Raw genomic sequence first — 25,090 nt, forward strand, 5'->3', positions numbered from 1 at the left:
CAAATTGATTTCTGAAACCGTGGGCGAACAATGAATTCAAATTTATTGAAGGTGTCTAGCGAGGGCCACTGCCAGAAGCTTCAAACATTCAAACCACAGGTAAATAGACACAATTTGTTTGACAATACTTAGCATTTTACTTGAGTGAGCTTTCATTCTGACTGGATGAGCTGGTTTCACGCAAAAACAACATATCCAGTGTTTAATAAGTTAGATATTTAGTGTTTTATACACCAGCAGTAGAATTTTGAAGGTAATTTTCTGTTGTACTGGAAGCCAAAGAAGATATCTAAGAACTGGCACCATATATTATATCATATTTGCATGTTTGTTTCTGAATGAGCTGCATTTTTTGTTTTGGTCCAGCAAAACAAGCATAATATTAGTCAAGTCTTATCAAAGATGAATGCATGAACTATTTTTTGAGTCTGCTAACTTCTATGTTTTGGAGCTCAGCATCAAGTATGACTGAAAAGTCCGTGTTCACTGAATTTTAAAGGGTAAGTCTAAGTTCGAAAATATTGTTCCTGCCTGTACAGGCATCCAGCTCTTGATATTGTGAGTGCACTTTAGCAGCTTGAGTTGAGATTAACTCCATAACCTTTGTATTAGCGTGTTAATAATCTACTATATTTTCTTATTATTCTGCCTTATTGGCAGCCTGGTGGCTCAGTGAGTAGTGCATCAATCTTGGATGCAGAAGTCTCCAGGTTAAAATCTGAGTGCTATACCACAGGCACCGCCTGCGGCTGCACACTGCACTGCCCGCGGGCGGATGGGTTAAATGCAGAAGATGAATTTCATTGTAACTTGTGCTACATGATGACAATAAAGCTTATATTCTAACCTAATATTAATTAGCCAAGCATAAGCATTAATAATCTATAGGCTTAATCTTTGTGGAACTCGAGGAGACTTTTGTTACAGATTTAAACGGTGTGACATCAAGCTGACATTTACGGTGGCCCTGAGAGCTCAAAGCACTGCAAAACCAACTTTATCAATTTGAAAACACAGGGGCATTAAGGAGCATTAAGAAACGCACTCCAAAAGTAACAACACAACCAAAAGACCAACACTCTTTAGTGTCCCTGAAACCATTGTAGACAGCTTTCATAGTTGCAATGTTTCTGGGTTTTTTTGCAGCGCCTTTCTCAATTCGGTTGTGTTGTGGCTTTTTGCAGTGTAACTAGTGGTGATGAAGACCAGTTTATATTGCCTTTTGTCTGGGACAACATATGGCACTAGATCAAACCAAAAAGACGAGCACAGATGAGCATGTAGCATTCAGGTTCTTCACTTGCATGAGAGACAGAGAAAGTGTTAGACCTGCGACCTCATACACAAACTAACTTAAGCTTAACATGTTTACCCCCCTCTAGCTCTCCACAAATGGTTTATAACTACTTCCAGTGAAGGATGTGTCTGATATTAACTTACAAACTGAACTGGCATTGTTAATACAGCAGTTGTTAATACCTCTTCTCATGCACTGACTTGCTAAAGTGAACATGTCACTGAGCTCCATCTGATGGGATTGATGCTGATTCAACATGTAGAATTGGCTGAAAAGCCACCAATAGAGTTTGACTAGCACCAACAGTTTGTGACACACTGCCAAAACCTGGGCCCATGGACGATCACTGACAGCCTGATGCTAGCAGACAGTCTGGCAAGACCCTCAAACAGCCAATAGAAATATAAAAACTTCACTTAAGGTAAACCAGTTGAAAGAATAAGCTGGTAGACCAAAGTTTATTAATTATAATATCACACCCAAGCAGACCTGTTTCATTTTTTAATTTTTATTTTAAAATTTTCTCATTAATCCTAAAACCAGACTTTTCCATATGATACATATTAGATAGGTTCAGTGTTTAGACACAACATGTAACCCTGTACGATGCGTGGATAGTTTGGAATGATAGTTTCGAAAAGCTGTGTCAATTTGTAGAAACAAAGTAAAAACATGAATTTTTAACCAACAAATTAGACTTTGCATGTGCACAATTTGAGCAGGCCCTAAACAACTCAGACTGCACTAATGCAACAATAAATGCCTGAAGAATTCAGATTTTTGTTGCCATCACTGTAAATAATTGTAGAAAACACAAAGTGTGGGATCCCTGCTGCAGTGCTCATGGTGCAAGGTCTGCATCTAGCTTTCTCATCTTGTGTTTCTGAGAGTCGCTCGCATGCTCACCTCTCCTTCCCCCATACAATTTCTTCTTTCTGTTAAAGGCTCATCAGAGCTGCATATTTTTTAGCATTTTTTGCTGACTTGGCCTGGGCATGCTTGGGTGTCTTTCAATTTAGCTTTTTTTCTCATAACCCAGCCTCCCCCAAATAGATAAATAATAAATTAGAACAGATGACTCTCACTTTCCCAGCAGGCAATGGTGTCCTTTTCCTCTAAGGCTTTTAGAATCAGCTAAACAAGCACTGCTGTTATCTGTAATTAAGAATGGGAGTAAAAAGAAAACGCATTTAAACTACTAAATGAATGCCCTTTGCATTATCGATAGTAACTATCCAGCTGGCTCCTATGGATAACTGGACATTATTCAGATCAACTTTATACGGTATATTCACAAGGGGCCCAAATTGCTAAATGCATCATATTTATTCCACCAAATCTGCATTTACCAATATTCCTCATTGTGGACGATAGGGTTTCAGATGGGCTTTTAAAATAAATTCAAACTAGATCTGGTGTGCTGGAATGCTTGTGATCGTAGTGTCTCACATGTATTCATATATATACACTGAAATAATCTTCTTCCAGAATAAGATTTTCATGTTTGTTTTTAGCACAGATTCTAGGTTCCAGAGAAGGTTGTAATCCTGTAAGCCTGTTTTAGTGTGTAACATTATTAGTATAACATGATTTGGATTTGGAAAAGACAAGTGAGTTTGATTGGGTGTTGCTCCCGAGGGTACATTTCTGGATGAAGGTAATATTGTGTAGCATCTGACTATCTGGCACAAGTTATTAGATGGTTTGTGTGATGGGGACATGGTGAAAGCTGCTGCAGATGGCGCATATCTATCTTGTAGCAGCAGCAAGACCTCGGCTATTGCTGAAAGCATTATCCTGAAGCAAGTGTGCCATGTGCTGTGTGATAATTCTTAAATGCTCAAATCAATATTTGTAATATTGACACACACATCTATGTGTGCTAATCTGTGTATCTCTTTGGCAAGTTATTGGTCTATTTATTTGTTTTCCTGAATACTTCTTGAAAAAGGCAGTTTTTTACAAACAAAGCCTTGCGAAAAAAGGTAACCCAACGAGCATACAGTTCAGTATTTACTCCTCTTTGTGTGTATTTTCTGTCCTAAAAGCCCCTTTGGTTTAAGGACAGTATGGGTGGATACGGCTGTCATGCTGCTGCTTGCGCATTGCATCTGTAGAATTATACCCAAGACAAACAGCCCAGAAAGACACATGGAGCTCACTGATATGAATGTCGTTGACAGGACTCCTTCACAGTAGGGGGGAAATATAAATCTTTTCACTCATGCTCCATAAATGTGCAGTGTGAACAAACCCTGTGTGTGAAGGCATACCTTGCACATACTGTATCTGTGAGGCTTTATACTGTATACTACTGTCTGTGGCTTTAACACAGAGACAGTTTTTGATGCCCTGGGTTGATTGATTTCGAGTATCAAAGCCACCGCTGGTATATTTGCCAAATGTTACATATTGTAGCTTTAAGGAAGCCATAAGGAAACGTGAGTGACTTTTAGATTACAGTGTAAAAATGCCGGATTTAATTTTATGCTAGAGCCAGCTGTGCAAAACAAAAGAAAAAGAAACTTGTTCATGGTACTGCAGGTTTTGATAGTATGGGATTAAAACATTTATACAGTAACAGAGCGTACTTATTTATTATAACAATTTGGAAAGGATGACCTTGCTGATAGGAGATTTAATGTGTTGTAGTGTTATAAATGCACTGCTTTTTTTTCACTTGGTGCAGAAGTAGCTTCTAATCACATTAATATCACAATTGGTCATTTTAATTGTGATTTATAGACCAATTATAGACAAGCAGGACACCAATAGAAATGAAGGTAATTACATTTTTAAACTAAACCTGTTTTAGCAGTTCATTAATCCTGTCCTGACTCATTTTACTTTTACTTCAAAAGAAAACAGAGAGTTTGTAAAGGCTGTAGTAGAAGCTAAAGTAAAAACAACAATAATCAGTACGTCCTGTTTCATCACTTCAGTTGCTGATATTTTGCATGAACAATGCACCTTGCATTTATCCATGCCTTATCCTGATGCTGAAGTTGATTTCGAACATTGGCAGTAGGCAGAGGTTAAACTATTAAAATAACACGAGTTCTAAGTTATCTCATTTTAATATACAATGCATCTTTTTTAGTGGTAAATAAAAAAGACGGGGTGGCCGAGCGGAGGACTGAACCGGCAATGACCTGCCCTACTCACAGCCTCTCCAGTGCTTTTCCTAACATTAACCAAGTTTCATAATCATAACCAAAATCAGCCTATACAGAGAGCAGATAAAGACAGACTCATTATTTCAGGAGAGCAGCGATAAGCAAATCTGTCCAGATAATGAGCCTGAGATGATTAAAAAGGGCTTGTCCTGCTGATCTGAAAATAAACTGTTTGAAAGAATGACCAGATGACACATCTGCAATGCAGTTGCAAATGCAATTGTGAAGCTATCTTATGAGGCTGACTGTAAGTTTTCAGCATGAAACATCCCTAAAGTGCTCACTGAGATCCGAGTAATGTGACACAGCACTGCAGTCTGTTCTCAGCCTTTTACCTGCAGTCTGCCCTGAAGACAATGCCATTCATTTTCAAATAAGGATGAGATAGTGATCGTCTTTGGTTTGCATATGGATATTAATGGCTTGCAGACGTTTACATTTCAATTCAAGACGCTATATGAGAAATGTGTCCAGTGCAAATGCAGTGAGCGGGTGAATTGTTTAAGATGACTGACATTTTTTAATTAAGTATTCATGAAGAATTTATTGTTTTGTACATCGATTAACCAAAAGAAATGGAAATGACCCTAGGTTTAATTAGCATGAGCTTTGTGAGGCGCTGCTGGATTGAAAACCCAACTGCAACAAGGAGACTGCGAGAATGCAGAGTCACCTTTGATTAATGTCAATTCATATTAGTATTGATAGAAAGGTCTGATAACTTCACTATCAGACTTGTCAAATTAAAAAAGGTCAAAGTTTCTAACCCTGAATTCCTCCCCATGTTTACCGTTTTGTGGCTCTGTTTGAAAAGGTCAAATCCTCGCACTACGTAAACAGCAGTGTTATAATGGAAGAAGCTGCCTTTTTTTGAAGCTTCACACACATTGGCATCTTTCTCCTCAGGAAAGGTGAAATCAAGGCTGTTCTTGTTACAGGATAATGGTTGTTTAAAAGACATACTTTTTTCCCCTCGCAGCTTTTGTTATTTGCAGAGGCATGGTGAATTTAACATGCAAATGCAGTAACCTGCAAATGAAATGCTTAAGTCTCAGACGAGAAAACATAAGAGTAACTTGTTAAAACAGCCTGACAGTTGAGATGACACAACATAAATGAAAATATATTCAGAATAGATGCTGACATTAAAGATATGAAAGTGAACTGACTGAGAGTTAGACTCTTGACATGTACATTATTTATTTCTGCTTTTCTTGTTATCATTCACCTTGAACCTTGAGATTCTGTCTCAGTATTGTAAATGATGTTGACAAATTTCCCTGAATTTAACGAAAAAGACAGAACGACAAAGTCGCTCACTGCTCTGATGTCAGTATGTGAGCCACCACCATGAAATATTCATCACGTTTGCAGAGGTTGTGCATTAAGTTTCTGAATAAGAATATCTTGAATTTTTCAGCAGCAGACCATTGATCCGAGCTCTATCATTAGTCCAATGACTCATCAAAGAGGAGTGTTGCTGAATATTGATCGTTCACTTGACTGAGCCCTACAGAGTACACTTTCCAATCTTTTCTTCTGGCTTTTTGGGAAAAATAAAGGAAGAGAAATGGCATAAACCTTATTGCCTCTTCCTTTTATTCAAGTTTATTTCTTCCTGTTAAAAATTCATAAGAAGGAAATATCTTCAAAGGTTTGTTTGTTCCACTGTGTTTCTCTATCATATAATGTCAAACACAGTTATTGAATCTTTAGATTTGGCAGTGAATGCACACACACACGCACACACACACAGACACACGCACGCACACGCGCACACACACACAGACACACGCACACACCGCACACAAACATATACACACACTTGACACAAAGATAGGATTTCAGTACCTTTTCCTCTCTCTCTTCCTCTTCCTCTTCCTCTTCCTCTGACTCTCTTAGATAATTACACCTAAGCTATCTTTGATTTCCCTTTGCCCTCATTGGGGATGCTCTCAACACGTTACCTTCTATCTGGCTGCTTTTGACACAAGTAGTAAATAATAGTGAGAGGCACCATAAATCATGGTAATTCTTCCTTCACACCTCTCGTCCAGATTGATCACTTGTGTGCCTTTGAGGTCCACTTGTGAGTCTGTCCCACTGATATAAATTAAGCAGAATTATAGCAACATCCTGTATCTGAGTTATTCAAGTTATGGAGGCATGGCATAAATGGTTTACTGTTTGCATGAATATTTTATATGTACATGCAAGGAATACATCAATGATTCTTAATGACACAAAACTTTCTTAGTAATTATATAACCACATTCCAAGGCAGCTTAATTCACAGCAAGAAATCAAGTACATTCTAAATATTTTTTGCTAATTCTGACTTTGGGCTCGAGGTTGGTCTAGTCAGTGATGAGAGTGCCTTCCAACTAAAGCAAACTTTGAAATGAAGTGTCCTTAAATGAAGGCCAGTGGAAGAGAGGGCAAGCAAAAAGAAATCAATAAAATATCCCATCAGATTAACTCACATGCCACGATCGTTAGATGCCGCAGTTTTCAGACGTCATCGAGGTCCTCGCTGCTTTTCTCACTTTTGACTCTTGAGATGTTGGAGATCTGTAACACAGCTGGCACACCGAATGACTGACATGATAATATTTACCTCACCTCGCTTCTTTGCCTTTTCACTTCTGTAAGGCTCCACCAATTATAAATTACCTCACGGGGGCTCAGTATGCTCAATGAGTTAGAAAGTCATATTTGGATACACAGCCAGCAAACTAATCCCAACCATGCAGAACTCTGGACTGCAGAAAACCGGACTGGTAACAGCTGTAAGGCATCCTCAGATACTTTGCATCATCTCCCTATTGGCAAAACTCAGATAAGTCTCTGCAAAATGTTTTTTTTATCACACATTTAAGCTCATTTTCCACCACTCTACTAATACTGCCCTTCATTTGCTTTCCAAACCCATCTGTTTAGTGCTGGAGGATGCTGGGCCATTTGCTGCTTTGACAGCTCAGGGTCAAACAGAGATGACCTTTTATCTGGCTCTGCATAGGCAGGAGGAATTACTTTTGAGATTTCAACAGGATACATATGTAAGTAACCCTTGTATGGAGATCTAGAAAGACCAAAGCATGAATATTAATCTGTTGTGGTTAATGCACTCCATCAAGTACAGCTGAACAATTTCCCTCTCTCCTGAAATTACCTATGCAACTAGACACAATTACTCTTCTGTAGAGAATGATACAGGGGATGAATTGTGTTCTGATGCAAAGGATTGTGACCTTAACCAAGTGTGTTAGTGTCTAAACACAACTAGAAAAAAAAGCTTAATCACACTATACTGAAACATCACACATTTTATTGATCTGTTCTGTATCAAAGTATTTTAACATTTTTTCAAGCAGTACACCCTCATCACGTTAGTAAAAAAGAAAAATCTAGGTGGAAAAATTTCTAGTTGGAAAGGTTTTAGAATTTCACTGCTGAATGTGATATTAGCCTGTACCCTGGTTTGTAGCTTCATTTATTTGTAAGGTATAAACATTCTCTACACTTAATTAATTTTTGATTTGGAGTTTCTTACTGGAATGCCGTACATTCTGTGTCTTGTATTAAGATTCATAGCACATAATTCACTCTAAACTGTGATGTTCCTTCCCTCGAGGCATTTTCACAGTATACAATTTGGGTTGTCTTATCAAAAAGGTGGTGGCACAGAGTGGTGTGAACTGAGATTTGACCCACTAAGTAGTGGGATGACGTTCTACCACCTCTAAAAAGAATGTGGAATGTTACATTTCTGATATCCTCTCTCTGTATCAAACCTCTCTGCTAAAAACTCGGCCTGTCTGTCCCACCCCCAACCTCATTTAGGACACAGGTTACATTTGCATTTGACAGCATAGTGTTTTTTGGTACTTGAAGTTACAGGAGTGACATGAGTGATGCAATCACCACTGACTTTGCTTTTTAAGTGCTAAATGCTTTTTGGCAAACTTTGTTAGAGTTATTTGTTTATCATTGGTCATGGTTTCTAATTGGTTTTCAGTGATTTCAACTTCAATGTGGAGTTGTACAAAACAAACCTGGAAATTTTACCCATTGACAGTGCTGTTACATTTTAAAGTGAACTGTTACAATTAAGTAAAACACATGATAAAATTAATCACACATTGATTGGTATTTATTCCCGTTCCTGGTTTGATCCCCGGTCCTGACTATATGTCGAAGTGTCTCTGGGCAAGACACTGAATCCCCCAACACCCCATTCCCATCCTCAGCTGTGCAGTGCCGGTCCAAGCCCGGTAGAACTTGGGGAGGGTTGCGTCAGAAAGGGCGTCCAGCGTAAAAACTGTGCCAAATCAACATGCTGACAATGATCCGCTGTGTGGACCCTGAACTCACGGGATAAGCCGAAAGGACAAAAAGCAAATAAATTGGTATTTGGTTTGGTACTGGTGCAGTATGTTATGCTAACTGGTACAGTTGTATAAATTCTGACACATTGGATTCTTAAAAGACTGAAGTCAGCGTAAGGTGGACAGAAACAAGATCTAACAAATATTGACTAAAAGTGTGAAACATAAACATGGAGTAATGGGGATAAGGATTGAGATAAGCTCTTCACACAACAACAGGTCTCTGAGTAAAGAAATCACTTGATAAAGAAAAGATATCGGAAGCGAACAGGAGGCAAGTGGAGACCTTATGACAGGGAGTTCTAATACAATAAAACACAGTGAAATCACACTCACTTTTCTTATGGACACCAGCAAAACTACAAAAATAAAAAGATGTTTACACAGATCTGCGGGCAGGGGGCAGCGTGGGAAATATTGATTGACAGTTGTCAGAACACAATGCTAACCATTCAGGAATAATCCTTTTGAGGAGCATCCAAACAACAATATAAACACTTCAGCTCGTGCAATTCAGGTGCTGCATTTGTCTTGTCCCTGCCTCTTCCACTCAGGCGGTAATCACAAAGCACCCATAGGTGTCTGCATCCCATTGTTCACGTAATCAGCACTTAGGCTGTCGGCAAGCACGCTACGCTTACTTAATACTGGAGGTAATGAATTCATTTGCAAAGATCTGCATAATTTGAGAAGAAATATAATGCAAAACACCACGAGTGATGGAAAATCTGATTCCCCACGGTGGTTTGGAAGCTTCTACAGCATTTTTATAAATAATTTCTGTTTCTTCTCTATAATCACAATAGTACTGGGAGCCTACTTAATTCTCCTGCAAATGAATGAAGTGTAAACATCATTAGGTATTGATATAAATTACATTCATGTACAAACTGAAGTTTGTTATTATGTGCTCTGCTGTTTTAGGTCATGGCTACTGGAATGAATCCAGATATGAATATAAAGAGAAATAAATGGTGAATCCAACATATTTTTTTCCCTAAGTGATGGTTTCACGATAGGATAAAATTATTTTCTGACGTTATTCTGTAAACACCACGAACGAATGTGAGACATACGAGCTGTCGGTGACTTTTCAACATTCAATATTAAGGAATACACATTTCTCTTTTCAGTTTGTATTACACTTGGAAAACGGTTAGCTGGTTTGGCAGTGTTCGCACTAGTTCCCACCTCATGTTGGTTTTCACTGTTATTTCAACACCGGCTCATCATCTGCAACTCCCAACTTGTATCTTTCCTGAATTAGATAAAGAAAGGGAGCAGGCTCACATTAGATCCAGATGAGGTAGTGGCAAACACGGTCAAAGGTCACAATGACAGATAGTCCTGTGAACTCGGCGCACTTTGCTTCATTCTATGAGAATCTTGGGCACATAGTTATGTACAGTGTTGTGAAATCACAGATGGGTCTGAGTAGTAGGTAAAAACATCAGCCCTGCAGCTGGCTAACAACCTGTTAGGCTGTTGGAAGTGAAGTGGTATATTGAATTTACTTTTATTGCCTGGTCATACACATCAAACCAGACTTGTCTTTGAGAATGCTAGTGTTGGTGGTCCTGCCATTTAAAAAAATAAATGACATTTTTATTGCTAGTACACAAATGTAAACAAAGAGGAGAAATTGTATACTGTAACGTTTGATGGATCTAAATATATCAAACACCTTAAAAATACATTTTATGTTGAATAAAATCACTTCCGCTCATATTTTTTTATAAATAAAAAAATACATTAGGGGTATTTTTCACCATCTTTGTTGTTGAAGTGTAGAGAAGCTTGTCATCCGTGTGCTGTGCCTTTAAAGGAAAGTGGTTTTGAAAGGATGCATCAAGCCAGCCAGCGTCAACCCCCCTACAGCACCTAAACAGAGCTTCTCTCAATCCCTGTCACAGAGACGACAGCTGCTGAATACTGAGCAGAAGAGACAGGAGCTGCCCTTCAACCTGAAACGCACAATTATTCTTTTTCACACAGACAGACATACATGCAGACACGTGCACACACACACACACACACGCACGCGCGTGCACGCACACAAAATTAACTACACTAACTGAAACAGCACACACCTACGCAGGGATTTTAGTTCAGAGAACATTAGCAGCATCAGATGTGCAACCACTCACTCCCTTTCAGCAGGAAAATACACCATCTGTGAGCTCTTCAGGCCACCAGCCAATGACATTGTTTAGGACTCATTTTAACAGTGGCTCTGAACTGCATTTTGAATCTTTGTTCAGCCGTCTCTTGCGTTTGGGGATTAAAATAGCTTATTGTTCTTGATGTTGTGCAAACATCTGATGTAAAATTTTAATAGAGCTTCACAAATTTCCCACCTACTGTATAACTAGGTGTTAAATAAACAAAAATTGGCCAGATTGTAAAGTGAGAATCCCTGCTTAGAGGAGCTTTAATAAAACTTTATACTAGACTAGTGTCATTCATCCAATAGACAGTTAAACTGAAAGGTCAGGGTAAGTGCCTAAGCACAAAACCCTTTGCCATTTTCTCTATTGTCCAGACATCCTCCACCACCTTTAGTGGAAAGAGAGCAATAGCATCCACATTCAAATAGTCATAAAAGCATTTTCTCTTTTCTTTTCTATATACCCGTGTAAGACCTTTGTTCCTTGCTCATCTCACTTTAAAGTAGCATGTGTCTTAATTCACATCAAAGCCTTAAATCCTGTTTGTGTCTGAGATTCGCCTTAAGCCTCTCCCCCAGTGCTAGGGTCCATTTGGAGTTATGGCATGCTGTCTGGATGTGGTTCACGCTCACAGTGGGAATGTGGTGAAGCCAGCCTTAATGGAACGAGAGATCAGAGGAACTGGAAGAGATGGGATGAGGATACAGGATATTTCAATAACACACTTCCCCACCATGAACCTCCCCCACCCTTATCAGACAGTGGAAAACTTATCTGTGTGTGTCAACAAACTGTGTTTACCCGGTAGCATCTGTGTATTTTATTTCTTAGCCAGCGGTACACACAGTGTGAGGACAGCAGTGACATCAATATTCACTCACGGGGAACCTGTTTTCTGCCTGACGTGCGTTGTTCATTTCACTGTGGTGATTATAAGTAAATATAGGATAGAAAATTAATGAGGGGATAGGGGAGAAAAGGATTATAAAATAAAAGAGAAACAAAAACTTTCCAAACCCTTTAATATTGATGTTGTGCAGACAGAGATCTCACATGTTGTCCCTGGAATCTCCTATTACCACGGGTACCACTTGTGCCTTCACCTTCAGAAGCTTTTCTAACTCCAAAGATTTGTGGGTTTTTTTTTTTTTTCAGAGCCCTTTCTCTAAAAAACAGCTGCCTAATGTGGTGGTGTTCTGGTCCAGAAAACCAAAATGGTCCCAAGTAGACTAAAAGGCTGTAGAGATGGATGATAATTTCTCTGTGATTGTCACTATGTACCCACTTTGGCATTAGTTGGTTATTGAATCTATTGCTTATATAGTGTGAAACACTGATTAGTGCAGTTTGAATAAAACATTGTTCTTGATGTTGTAATGTTTTTTATTCACTGACTATAAAGTGATTTGAAAGGTTGACATCTGCACACAAAGAGAACTGAAGTAAGTGGCCGTCACTAAACACTAACACCGGCTGTTGTGGGTGTCAAACTGGTTTATATCAGCTATAATCCGGCCGGGTTAGACAGACAGTTGTGTAACTGCTCAGAGCTGTCTTTCTTCTATCCTCCAGCTGCCCTGTATTATCCCTTCTAGATAGTTTAAACAGTGAGGAAAGCGGAGGGTTGAGAATAAACAGATTAGTGCACTGAACATAATTCTGTGTTTTCATAAGACTTGTGTCTGTTCTTTGTCTTGGTGTGACCCACCCCTCTGGAATAAGCTCTTCTATAACATGTCCACACCCTTTTTGTACAAAATGATTCTTTACACATGATTTGTTTAATGCACGCAGCTATTGTTATTGTTAACAGTGGTATTGGGTCTGCGCCTGAGTCATCTGGGCTGTGCCTCGTTGGACATAAAGCTTGTTGATTTAACCTCAGAAGTGATGTTATCCTCAAAGCAAGATGATGCTTATCAATATTATACTTTCACTTTCCTGACATGTGGTTAATAAACCTTTTTTTTTTGTCTGGCTATTTGTGGACTCAAACAAACATCCCTCTTGTTTCGTCTGTCACAAAACAGAGTTGCTTCATTATAGATTATATAAATTTATCCATCCATCAATTATCTGTAACTGCTTATTCGTGTAGGATCATAGGTCAAAAGGCAGGATCACACCTATGGGCACTTTAGAGTCACCAATTAACCTAACATGCATGACTTTGGACTGTAGGAGAAAACCTGAGTACTGTTAAACTGTTAGCGTTGTTGCACTTCTTGTTCCCATGTCCTGAAGTCTATGAGTTTGTTTGAATAGGGTTAAGGTTAAACGCTTGAAACAAGGCCTGTGAGCAACACAAGTGGTGTTCATCTACAGTGTTATCACTATTTGGTTGAACAAAACATGTAGGTATTATAAACTTTTCTTTATCGAAGAGCTTACTTTTTCAACAATAATTCAAATACCAATAGAAGACTTCCCCTGACCTTGTCAAGGGAACCAAGAAGATGCCAACTTCCAGGTTGGCCTACAAAAAAACTTTATCGCTACAGCACTAAATTGTATTTCCTCAGAAATACTTGTTTGTTTGGGTATAGTGAGACTCGAACAAGAAATAACACAAAAGATTCTGATTATTCTGATCTGTCACGTAAGATTTGTTGCCCCAATTTAAGGTCTCTGTCGAGGAAGCCTAAGGCATGTTCATTTTCTGTCCTTTCGATGCTTTCTGGAGCTTCTACCTATGTGTGTCTACATGTAAGACTTTGAGCATAACAGTGGTCATAAGTGACACAGGCTGGGTAAATGTGATTTTATTGGAGAAAATCTCTGTAGTCTCTGTTTCTTTCTCTGTTTTTTGAGCGTCCTTTCTATTTCTTCCCTTCCATCACAGTGTGCTTGTGTGTGTGTGTGTGTATGTGTGTGTGTTATTAGTGTGTACAGTGTTATTTGACTGTGCACAGTCAGATACACAGTTTTCTGAACTACATTCTCCCCTAAGATAAGATGATCAAGATAGTTTTAATCTACAAAAACTCAATTTCCTTACTCCTTTGGGGACATGAAACCATTTCCCTTTGTTTGAAAAAAAGGGAAAATAACCCAGGAATGCACATCAGCATAGGCCTGCATTACAGCACCTTTTCCACCTCATTGGCTGGCCTTTCCAGATACTATCAATGAGCAGGTGATTTTGGTGCAGCCCATAAGTTCTGCATTGCAGAGGCATTGTCTGAATCACTAAACACAGATTGTGGTATTGGTATCTTTACATTGTGTTTAGTGATGATCTGCACAGCAGTGACCACGACTTAGAGGCAGAAACCTTACAGCTGAAAGTACTTTAAATATAATATGTTATTCTTTTCAATTGGTAACATATTTGTACTAATTTTCCTACATGTGTGATGCATGTTAAAAAATATTTCTTAAAATCCAACCAATGAATGTTGTCACGTGAATGCTTCTATTGTAATCATTTCCTCTGGGCGAATGCAATGATCTATTGATGAAACCTCTTCTAGGGTAATAAAACACAAAATAACATATCTCAGTTCGTGGCTGCCTGCTTGGTTCTTTAGCAACTCAATATGGCAATGCAGACATAAAAACTATGGCACTGGTGGTCTAAAACCTAAGATAAAAAAAAAAAAACACTTCTCCACATATGCCACATTGAAAAATCTTTCCTGTAGACAACACCAATTTTCTATGACGTCAGTCGACCGTCATTTAAACCGGAACACAAAAGAAGTGCGCTTAGTAAAATTTGGAAATCGGATATTTTTCATATTTTTGCTAAGACTATTTCTTAATGAGAAAAAAATGAGAAATACTCTTTAATTACTCCTAGTAATAGTAACTTTAGCAATGTAATAGTGGGATTGTTTGGGAGAGTTACAATTCTTTATTTTTTGATGAGAATACAAAAATAAATTTTTCTTAAGGACACAGGATAAGCATTCACTGTTGACCGTTGAACCAAAGATTTATGCGTTTTCTATTGTTTCGTTCTTTTTTTTCAAACACCATAGCTGAATTCTGTTTCCATTGTTGCCAAGCAACAAATACCATCCCAATATACGTACTTGTAAGTCTTGACTGCTATTGCTTAGCAACAAAATTCCACCCCAGTAGGTAAAAAAATTGAATCAGTCAAGCTTAAAAACTACTGTATACAGGCTTTAGTGCTGCAACTTTTTGTTATTTCTTTAGTTAAATCCGGTGACTTGGCTGAAAAAGGCCTCATCTGTGGCACAATGAAGAGTGGTTGCAGAGGAGTGATCGTGCTCCCCACGGTCGCTATTCATATGCTAATCCAAATCCATCCCCATCCCGCCCACTAATTACCGATCCTTAGTCGGCCGCTGGGTCCAGATTCACTCCACTGACCAGCAGACACATACAAAACCCCAGAGAGAGAGACTTGAGTAATGGGTCATTTATGTAATGTACACACAGGCATGGATGAAATTTATAACACATGTCCTTATGTTTGTAGCTTAACTCACAATAAACCAGTAACCACTCTGAGATGATGAGTTGTTAGGAGGAAGGATTTAAATTTTAACCAACAGCACAAGCATATTGTTTATTGTTCAGCTCCTAGTTTTTATAGATTTGTAAACGGCTGGAGACGGAGATTGACACTGAACATGTTGTGGCGGTCATAAAACAAACTGCAGTCATGAGGCTCGTTCGGGTCTGATCTAGTTTTATCTGGTGAGTCGTCCAGGGAGGGTATCAGAAGGAAGTTTTAAAAAGAATAAACAAAAAACTAAAAGGAAGTGAATACTGGCTCCCCACCAGTGTCTGGTTTACCTTCCAATGCATGTCACCTTGGTTTGCGAGGCCAGATTTCTTTGCAGCACAAACCTGAACATGCACGTTATGTTTAAGGATACATTTGAGGGGAAATGTCAGATGTAATCATTTTTCAGGGTGGATCAGATAAAGGTGAACATTTTCTATTTTAAAGCACAAAGTAATACCCACAATCACAGTCCTTCTTGTATGTGCAAATCCAGTTTTCCTTCTTTAGATACATATCCCTGAGAAACAAACTGTGTATGAGCATGATACACAGAGACCACAGAATTGTAATTAACCTAAAGTGTCCAATACACTTTTATGACACCTGACAAGAGATGAATTTCATTAATGAACATCAAATGACTTTGGGATTATTAGCTACTGAGTGAATATGTGTGTGTGTGAATGAGTGTATGTGTCTCTGCCTGGCCTCCCCTGTGAAGTAGGTATCATATGCGGCAGTGGGGTCGTCTATAAATAACACCATGATGTTCATGTGCTGAGCAGGAGGGGTGACTTGTGTCTGGGCAGATGGATGAAGGGTGCAAGGTGTATGTACGTGTATGTGTTGTTCCTCATTTCCTTGCTTGCATACTGGGCAAAGTGGACAGTTTAGTTTTGTTTGAGACAACAGTATGGACATCTCACTTACTCAGTCTCACAGAGAGCCTAAGGCTACGAAACATTTTCTGGGAGTACACTGCAATTGCTCGCTGCTCGGCTTATGCGGTGTGGTGGATCATCTCTGCTTACCACATGCAGAATGGGTTGGGGTCTTAGCTCACATAACCTACGGGAAACAATAACAACACAGCTGTACTGCTGAATGAGTGGACTTGCTTTGACAGCTAAATGTCAGATAATAGCTGTAAAGCTCAGGATGGAGTTGGGGTATTGGGTGGGAGCTGGTGCAGTTTTCCTCAATCCTGTTGCCCAATGATAACTTCACTGAGTAGTTAATTACAAGTGTTCATTTTAACAACTAACAATTAGAAACTATAGTGTCAAAACGTCTTTTCACAGCTGTGGGGCTGGATATTGAGAGCATGAGACAAGTTTTCCTCCAGCGTTTAGTGATGCAGCAGTATTGTGTACAGTTGTGCTGCTTGTTACAGATTCGAGCCCCCCTGCTGTCACCTATTAAAATGTCCTTTAGTGAGACCACGGGTGATGAATTGTAACTCACCATGTAGTTTGTGGGTGGGAAATTTCTGCTTTGAACTCAAAACTTCAGTTCAAACTGAAAACTATGTTTTATGCCTGAAACCTATTTTTCTTTTTCCTTTTTGGCCCCTTGGGAGTATGGTTTCACATTATTTACATCATAGCTGTCTGGTTACTAGTCATATGTGGAGACACAGAACCATAAACATGTAATTGTCTTTCTAGCCACCTGGCAATGTAGTATTTACTGTCCCTTTTGCTCTGTTTTGGGCTCCACCATTTCTGGGGAAACTGTATGGCTCTACTGTTAACCAGCTAGTTGCTAATTTTGTTTGACAAACATGTTCATTCCCTGTCAGCTCTGCAGTTTCAGCATGAGGATTCACTAAGGTTTCTTTTTTATAGGCTTCTAGTATATATCCTTCAGTATATTTGGCATTTAGGAAGTGATTAGCTATTTGCTTGTTGTCTCACAATACTACAATAAAAGCAACAGTTTTCACACCCTGGCAGCAGATACTTACAGATACAAATATCCGTCTGTGTTACTGCGGAGAGAGAAAGAAGCATTAATGTTTCATGTCAGTGATTAGGCTCAAATGTAAACCATTGGCTGATACAGGGCCTGCTGCCTATATTTGTAGATTCTTCTGTGAAGAAGGTAAAAAGATCAATTCATGCACCATGAGTGGTAAGTCAGTGGTAAGTTTAGAACAAATGGTTTAATTCCCCAGCCTGACTGAGAAAAGCTTCAGAGTTATTTTCCAAGTAAAAGTGTAGCAGGATAAAGTACATACTTGCTTCCTTGAACTCCACTGCTTAATTTTAAGGTTAAAAGAGATTAAAATCTAATCATGATTCTTTCAAGACTCTCAACCTCTGGGTTGCAACCAATTTTTTTTTTTCATTCCGGTAATTCATATTTGTTAAAAACACCATAAAACAGCAAAAATATCCCATATCAACTTCTCAGAGTCAATATTAATTCCTCTAAATTGCTTGTTTTATCCTTCTAAACTCCAAAGATAGTAAATTTCCGTTCCATTTTGTAAGGCTCCAAAAAGCAGCAGTTTTTAAAAACTGGAAGAGACAAATGTTTTGGATATTTGTTTGACTCAAACTCAACTCTCAACTCTTTTTGAAGATTGACTAATTAACTAATCCCTTCAACACGCATATGGATTATGGACCTTAACTTTAGCCTGACAAATAATACGTCTATTAAGCTCATTTCTTTAATATTAGAATGCATTTACATGCATATACACTGTGGTTTGCATAATTATTATTGTTGCCTTTCCATAACTACCTCTTTGTCAAACTAACAATTTCCTTCCCTTAATCCATGAGTCCATGGTGGGAGGTACATGCAGTTTAAATGCAGAAAGAGGAAAAGCAGTGTTTCACCAAAGTCATTTCTGACAGAATTAGGGAAATTTCTTGCGCCTCAGTTCACTCCAACACACAATCCTGAGAACTTTACAGCAATATCTCCTGAAGACAGCTGTGCTGAGAACCTCTGACTTCCATGTGCTTATATGGTCTGGCTCATTCTCCACCCCCTGAGCTCCTCAGCAAATGGTACAGTCCATTTAAAAAGGTGCTTGTCATCTCTCAATGCTCTGTGTCCTTTCAACAGTCAGCTGCGGGGAACACATTTCACCAGGGCAGTGCTTGGCTCTCTGACACACACACAAACACACACTCATGCTGTTACGGAACTCTCAGACACACGCACAAAGGCATGCTCGCACATTGACACACTTACACAACACACACACCATCTCCAGAGCGTACACTCCTCCAATAGATACACATTCCCCCTGAGCCGGATGCCACTGTTTAAAGGAAAGGACACATTGCTCTGAGGATTTAATTTGGCTTTACTACAAAAAAAGGAGCAAGAACAGACAGAGAAAGGGAAAGAGGAGGGATTTATTGTGGGACACCTTCCTGACAGGAAATGGTCAGCCTGTCAGCATGACACCTTGTCTGGATTCCCCTCTCCTCCTCAGGCAAAAATCCTGAAAATGATGGATGACAACAAGCAGCTGGCCCAGCGCATCGATGGTGCCATTCAGTCGGCCAGCCAGGAGGTAACCAACCTGCGGTCAGAGCTGAGCGCCACTAGTCGCAGACTGGCTGAGCTGGGGGCAACGGACTCCTCTGCCAGCATGCTGGAGACCCTGCAGCACAACCACAATGGTAAGAGAGGAGAGTGCAACTGACTGTGTGCTGAGAAGCTATGAACTTGTGGAGTACGCTCATGCAGCTGTGTATAAATGTTGCAGTGTGAGCCTATGGTAAATGTGCATGTTTCCATAAACACTGGATGGTGTCTAGTAATGAGTTAAAGGGCCCCTACTGATGTCTTTATCCACGGGAATACGTGCATATTTAAAAGTCAGGGATTGAGTGGATGATTTGAACAAAAGGAGCGAGACGTTTCTGTTGGCTTGTGTCCACTCTGTTCTTCTACAAATGTTCTTTGATGTTGAATAATTAACCTCCTGAACCTTAAAGGGGTGAGGAGAGGGGGTAGTGCTGCAATTTAGTAAGGGCTTAGTGGGTAAAGTTACAGCCTCTTTTCACTCACTGGCACTCAGTGTGCTAGTTCATTCAGTTCTCCCTAAACTGGGCAATGGATCTGTGTCTCTTGAGGAGGAAAGGAAAGGGGGCAGGTTTTAGAGTTGCCGTGGGTTACTGTTACCGAGAGCTGCTTGAATGGCTGCCCAGTCTGTAGAATGCTGTCCTGTGTGTGTGTGTGTGTGTGTGTGTGTGAGTGTGTCTGTGTGCGCGCTGTTGCAGCTGCTATGTTTGCCCTCTACCAACTTTTTATAATCTGTTTGACATGTAGATAGGTAACAGATGTGAGAATTTGTGTCTGTGTACATGCATTAGCACAAAGTCCTCTCAACTTTTGGCACGCTCATACTCTTTGCTGTTTCCATAGCAGTCAGGTGGTACAATGAGCTGTCCGAAAGGATATGTTCCATCCTAAATTTGGCAACACTCTTTAGGATAATTTTTAGTTCAAGTTCCGTGACAGGTTTGCTGTATCTCTTCTTTCGAACATTCACAAGGAAAAGGTGATGGCTTTTTTTTATGCATTAGTCCTCAATTGACCTCTGCAGTGCTTTTTTCTTTTTTTTGTAAAGAGGAAAATGTGAAGGCTGGCTGCCTTACACAGCTGGTCAGGAACAGTTGGGGCATCTGTCAGCATTGTTTGTTTTTAGTTATTTCTCTCTTCTTAAATGTGTGTCTGTATACAGTATGTGTGTGCCTTGCAGTATCCTATTAACCCTGATGCATACTCACACTTCTCCTGTTACCATAGCAGTGTGTGTGTGTGTGTGCCAGTGTGACTGACGAAAAGCATTCCTCTGGGAGGGTTTGAGCACTGATGTCATTGTGCCTCGTAGCTGCTCCTCTGCTCAGCTGAAATGATGCGCCTTAAGATGTGCCTGCTCAGTGGTGGAATCACATTCGTGTGCATGGTAAGATTCATAAAACTCACAAAAACATCACAAAGACTACAGAAAAAGACAGGTCCATTCTGTTAGTGAAGTGAAGAAGATGACACATATCTGTAGATGGATTTTGTCAGGCATAATAGTCCTGAAATGCAGTGCTAAGCAGTGCTGAGTGCCCCTGGTTCTCAACATCAAAACTGACACACACATGTACTTTTGTTACTGAAGATTATAGTTGTTTCTTCCTGGCTTTGCTTGACAAGTGGTCCTACCACTGTCATTGTGTATCTGTCACTAAGTCTTCGTGCTTTTGCTCCCAACCTCAGTGTGTGTGTTCTTACTCCCCTCTTGTTCCTCCTAGCTGTTCTTTACAAGCCCAGTGTGTAAAAAGGAAATGGCTGTAAGGTAATGTATTACCAGTAGCCGTGTTGGGAAGGGAGGTGCAAGCTCAGTGATGCTGGTTTCACCGCGCATCCAGCAGAGTGGGAGTCTTGAGGGAAGCTGCATTTGGGGTACTACCTGCAGTACTAGCAGCGCTAAGCTTGGTGGCATACGCACAAGAACCAGCATTCAACTCTCTTCTTTAAACCATCCTAGTTCTAGTCTAGCTCACTAGTATCCTCAAGTAGTAGTTTATGAGCTCCCCACTCGACTTACTGGACTACATTCAGTGTGTTTGTGGTACTGCTTGTACAGAGAAATGCTGAGTAGCCATAAAACTGACCCAAAACTTTTGCCTGTGGCCTATATTTGTGTTGTTTTTTCTGTGTATTGAAGAAGACATCTTGTTATTAGATGTCTTTCTCTCTCTCGCTCTCTTTCTCTCTCGCTCTCTTTCTCTCTCTCGCCCTCTTTCTCTCCCTGTCTTTCTTTCGCTTGCTCTCTTTCTCTCTCTCTTTCTGTCTATCTCTCTATCTCTCTCTCTCTCTCTCTCTCTATATATATATATATATATATATATTCTTCTTCTTCTTCTATATATATATATATATATATATATATATATATATATATATATATATATATATATATATATATATATATATATATATATATATATATATATATATATATATATATAAAAAATGCCAGTTTTTTAATAGGTGCATCCAGGCAGAAAATTCTATCTGCAGTTTGTGTGAGACATGAACCAAACATACGCACACTGGGTCCTCTGTGGTTTAACTGATTAGATGCTGCACAAGTATGAATGTTGTAAAGTAATTAGACCAACGTCTGTGCTGTCATGTTCCTGAATTGGTTGGTTTTATGTTTTGTTTTGAACACAGAACTATTACGGATCGTAGAAGGGTCTCCAATATCTATATAACTGAATAGCTGATATTTTTATATAACTTGGATAATATTGGAAGGTGTAGAGATTTTGAGTCACAAGAAAGTTATGACACATAAAAGGAAGAAGAAATGTTTGAGATTTGCACATATTCAATTTCATCTTCTAGCTAATTTGTGGCATTGACCATGTAGACAAGGCCAAATCTTGAATTTCATTGCTTTCATTAAACGTTCAAATGAGATGTAGTGGGTTTTATTATCAAAGGCTTGTTGAAGTACATTAACTTGCAGCCATGGTTCACCTGCTATAAATATGGCTGTGCCTCAAGTTTCCAGTACAGCATTGCTTTCTAAGTGTTAGGAGGAAACCTGGCATGAAAGCTAAGTTGAAGTGTCACAACTCAAATTGTTGTTATAAACATAGAGGGGATTTCTTTGTGTCAAACTATGGCTGGACTGAAGATTTTTAAGAGGACAGTGCATGGTACTCTAACATGCTTTGGGGAAACTGGATTAGTTTGATCCCAATCATGATCCAGCTTACTGAAAGTGGCCACACCATCAGAACATCAGCACATCAGGCTCTTTTCACTGGGAGATACCAAACCAGTTTTGTCGATATGAACTTGGCCAGATTAAGAATGCAGGGCTCCAATGAGCAAATGTAAAAGGAGACAGCCTAGTAGTGTTCGACGAGGATGAATGGACATCTCTAAAAGCCTACCCCAGGCATTTGCCCTTTTTTTCTCTTCCTAAAAAGTATTTTAGAGATTGTTTCTCATTCTCTGAGACTAGTAGTAGCACTGGTCCCTTTCTGTCCCAAAACTGGATCAGTTGTCATCATATAATGTAATATAAATTTAATATATAAGTAGTCTAAAACTGATATTATTGCAATTTGCCCCAGTCACACAATCAGTTGTGATCACAGGTAAAATGAGTTTTAAATGTCTTTAGTTTTTTAAGATTAAATGCCCTTCACGTCAAATACTGGCGAATGTACATACAGCCGCACTGGCCATTTTTCTGCAGCTCAGTGTGCTCCAGCCCCTTCTCATGACAAACAATGATGTTTTATTTATTCACCATTCACAGGTTATGAGATATGAAGGACAGTCCCATTGCTTTAAATTACCCATCCATCCTTGTAATGTCAACAAGGGCATTTAAGCCAAGCGTGGTTGGTCAACCATTCAGAAGATTATTGACAAATTGACTGCCTTCACACAAAGGGCAGGCTTTTCTGTCCAAAACTCATGAAAAAATGTTGGGGTAATTATTGAGTAAAACACAGATTTTATCCTTGTAGAAATTAAAAATACAAAACTATATTAATCTTCAAGGAAGAGTTATCTAGACGATAAATTGGGCCTATTATAAAATTTTATAAGAAAGCTTTGCTGTCTTATCATTAATGTGCAGACAAGGTCTGTGTGTTAAAATGCTACAGAGACTGCAGTTAGGTGAGGTTTTGTGATTCTTTTCACAAAAATCCTCTCTGACTTTAGATTTTACCAGGATTAAAAATATCAGGAGGCTGTTTGCCTAAAAAACACTTGAAGGTGAAGAGAAGAGCAACCCAGACACGTCAAGACCACTCGTGCCTAATACTAATAATCAGTATTTGCAATAGAATGAAAAAAGTGCAAAAACTTTAGATCAGCAGACGTACAGTTCTACATTTAGGTAATATTTCACAAGCCATTAAAAGATAATTTGATTTTCTGCACCTCTCTGCTCCCACCTACAGTCCTCAGACCAATGCAGTATGGGGATTTTCAAACTAAGAGTGAGAGGCTAAGCTTTTCTCCATCAGCTGTGTGGCACAACCCATTGCAATAGTAAAGTGGAAAAAGGCAGAAAACCCCTGCCTCCTCTCTGTACCGTACTTTTTAGCACCATGTGCTAAGCTGTCTCCATATTTTATTTCCAAGAAGAGACTTAGAAAAACATTTCTGCAAATTTTATTCAGTTCAACTGTTTATAAGGAAAGACTCTCGGGGTATGCATAACTTCAATGTACAAAATGGAATAAGGACCGAATTATATAATCTGTTTGCAAACATCAACACTCAATCAGGATATATATGAACAAAGTTGTGTTTAGGGATGTTTCTTCTGTATAGTTTCTTATGGATATAATATTGATACATAAAAACCACAGCATCATTTTTGGAAACCAAGATGAAAATGTTTTTCTTTATGCAGTATGTTGAAAAATCTTGTAAGAGAGCATTTGATTAGTGCATCAAGCCACAGAGCAAAAATATTTCCAACAATTTCTTTTTTTTTGTTGTTGTTGCTGTTAAGTTACAGGCCTGTCAAACAGGCCCCCAGCAAAATCATCCATCCTTATACAATGTCTTCACATAGATTACAGGTTTTTCCATTAATTGGATTTCTGGCTGTCTTTTGTCTGCTTGGACGATGTTGAGAAAACCTGACATTTTGCCACATGCCATTACCTTCATCGGCTTTCACAGTCGTTTTCATTGATTTGATGAAGAGTGATACGTAGGTGCAAAGCTGCTGTCACTCAGAGGGGCATTGTGTGTAGAAAGCCAGCTGGTTGACTGAAAAAACAAGGAAAGTAACAATTACAGCAAAGACGAAAAACAGCAAGGATGGAACTGGGTAATGTAGTCATAAAAGAGTGCAATGAATTAACTCAAGCTGTGAAAATGGCATCAAATCTCATTAGTGTTTTTTTGTCGATGGAGATGGTTTTTGACTCGCTCACTGTCTATAGCGATGAGGAACTTAATGACTTGTGTGAGGAAAAATGATAGTCCTCCTCAGGTTTCATGTTTATGGCACATTTTATTTGACAAAGTTATCCAAACACATGGCTACTCATCAAAGCAGTCGTCAAAAGTGCAACAAAAATTGGAAATGCCACAATTGCCTTTGGCAAACTTCATTAAGCTCTTCTCCAGACTGCAGCAAGCTTCTTAATGGATTCCAAGTTTAGAAAGAATCACCACCCACTAGAGGTTGTATTTAAAAAGGGACAAGCCATGTCGGTAGAATTTAACAAGGCTCAAACCTGAACATGTGGTTGAAGGTGGTAATTACTTGCCTATAAAACATGTTAATAAATGATGTTAGTCCGAAGCCATATGCTTAAAGGTCATTCATTTACATGTACATGAAGTCATCTAAGAAGTAAGACTTACGTTGATTTACATTGGTTACTAGAAAGTACATATTTAAAATATACCATGTGCTATCTGGTACAATTGTTCAGCATATTCTGTCTGAGTATTCAGTGCTGCCAAACACACACACACGCACACACACACCCACACGCACACGCATACACTCATACACACCCCTCTCTTTGGCCTTATAAGTTATTGAGCAGTAG

General features: G+C 39.1%; 1 protein-coding gene across 2 annotated transcripts in view; it reads left to right on the plus strand.

Moving 5' to 3' along the window:
* Positions 1-25,090, plus strand: part of LOC137139351 (kazrin-like) — a 144,981-nt gene that overhangs the window by 27,705 nt on the left and 92,186 nt on the right. For both annotated transcript variants that reach the window (XM_067526450.1, XM_067526451.1), the window contains exon 3: positions 18,970-19,159. In XM_067526450.1, coding sequence (XP_067382551.1) covers positions 18,970-19,159 — 190 coding nt within the window. The remainder of the gene's footprint in view (positions 1-18,969; positions 19,160-25,090) is intronic.

The sequence above is a fragment of the Channa argus genome, chromosome 13, assembly GCF_033026475.1.
Source record: "Channa argus isolate prfri chromosome 13, Channa argus male v1.0, whole genome shotgun sequence".
NCBI classification, from domain to species: domain Eukaryota; kingdom Metazoa; phylum Chordata; class Actinopteri; order Anabantiformes; family Channidae; genus Channa; species Channa argus.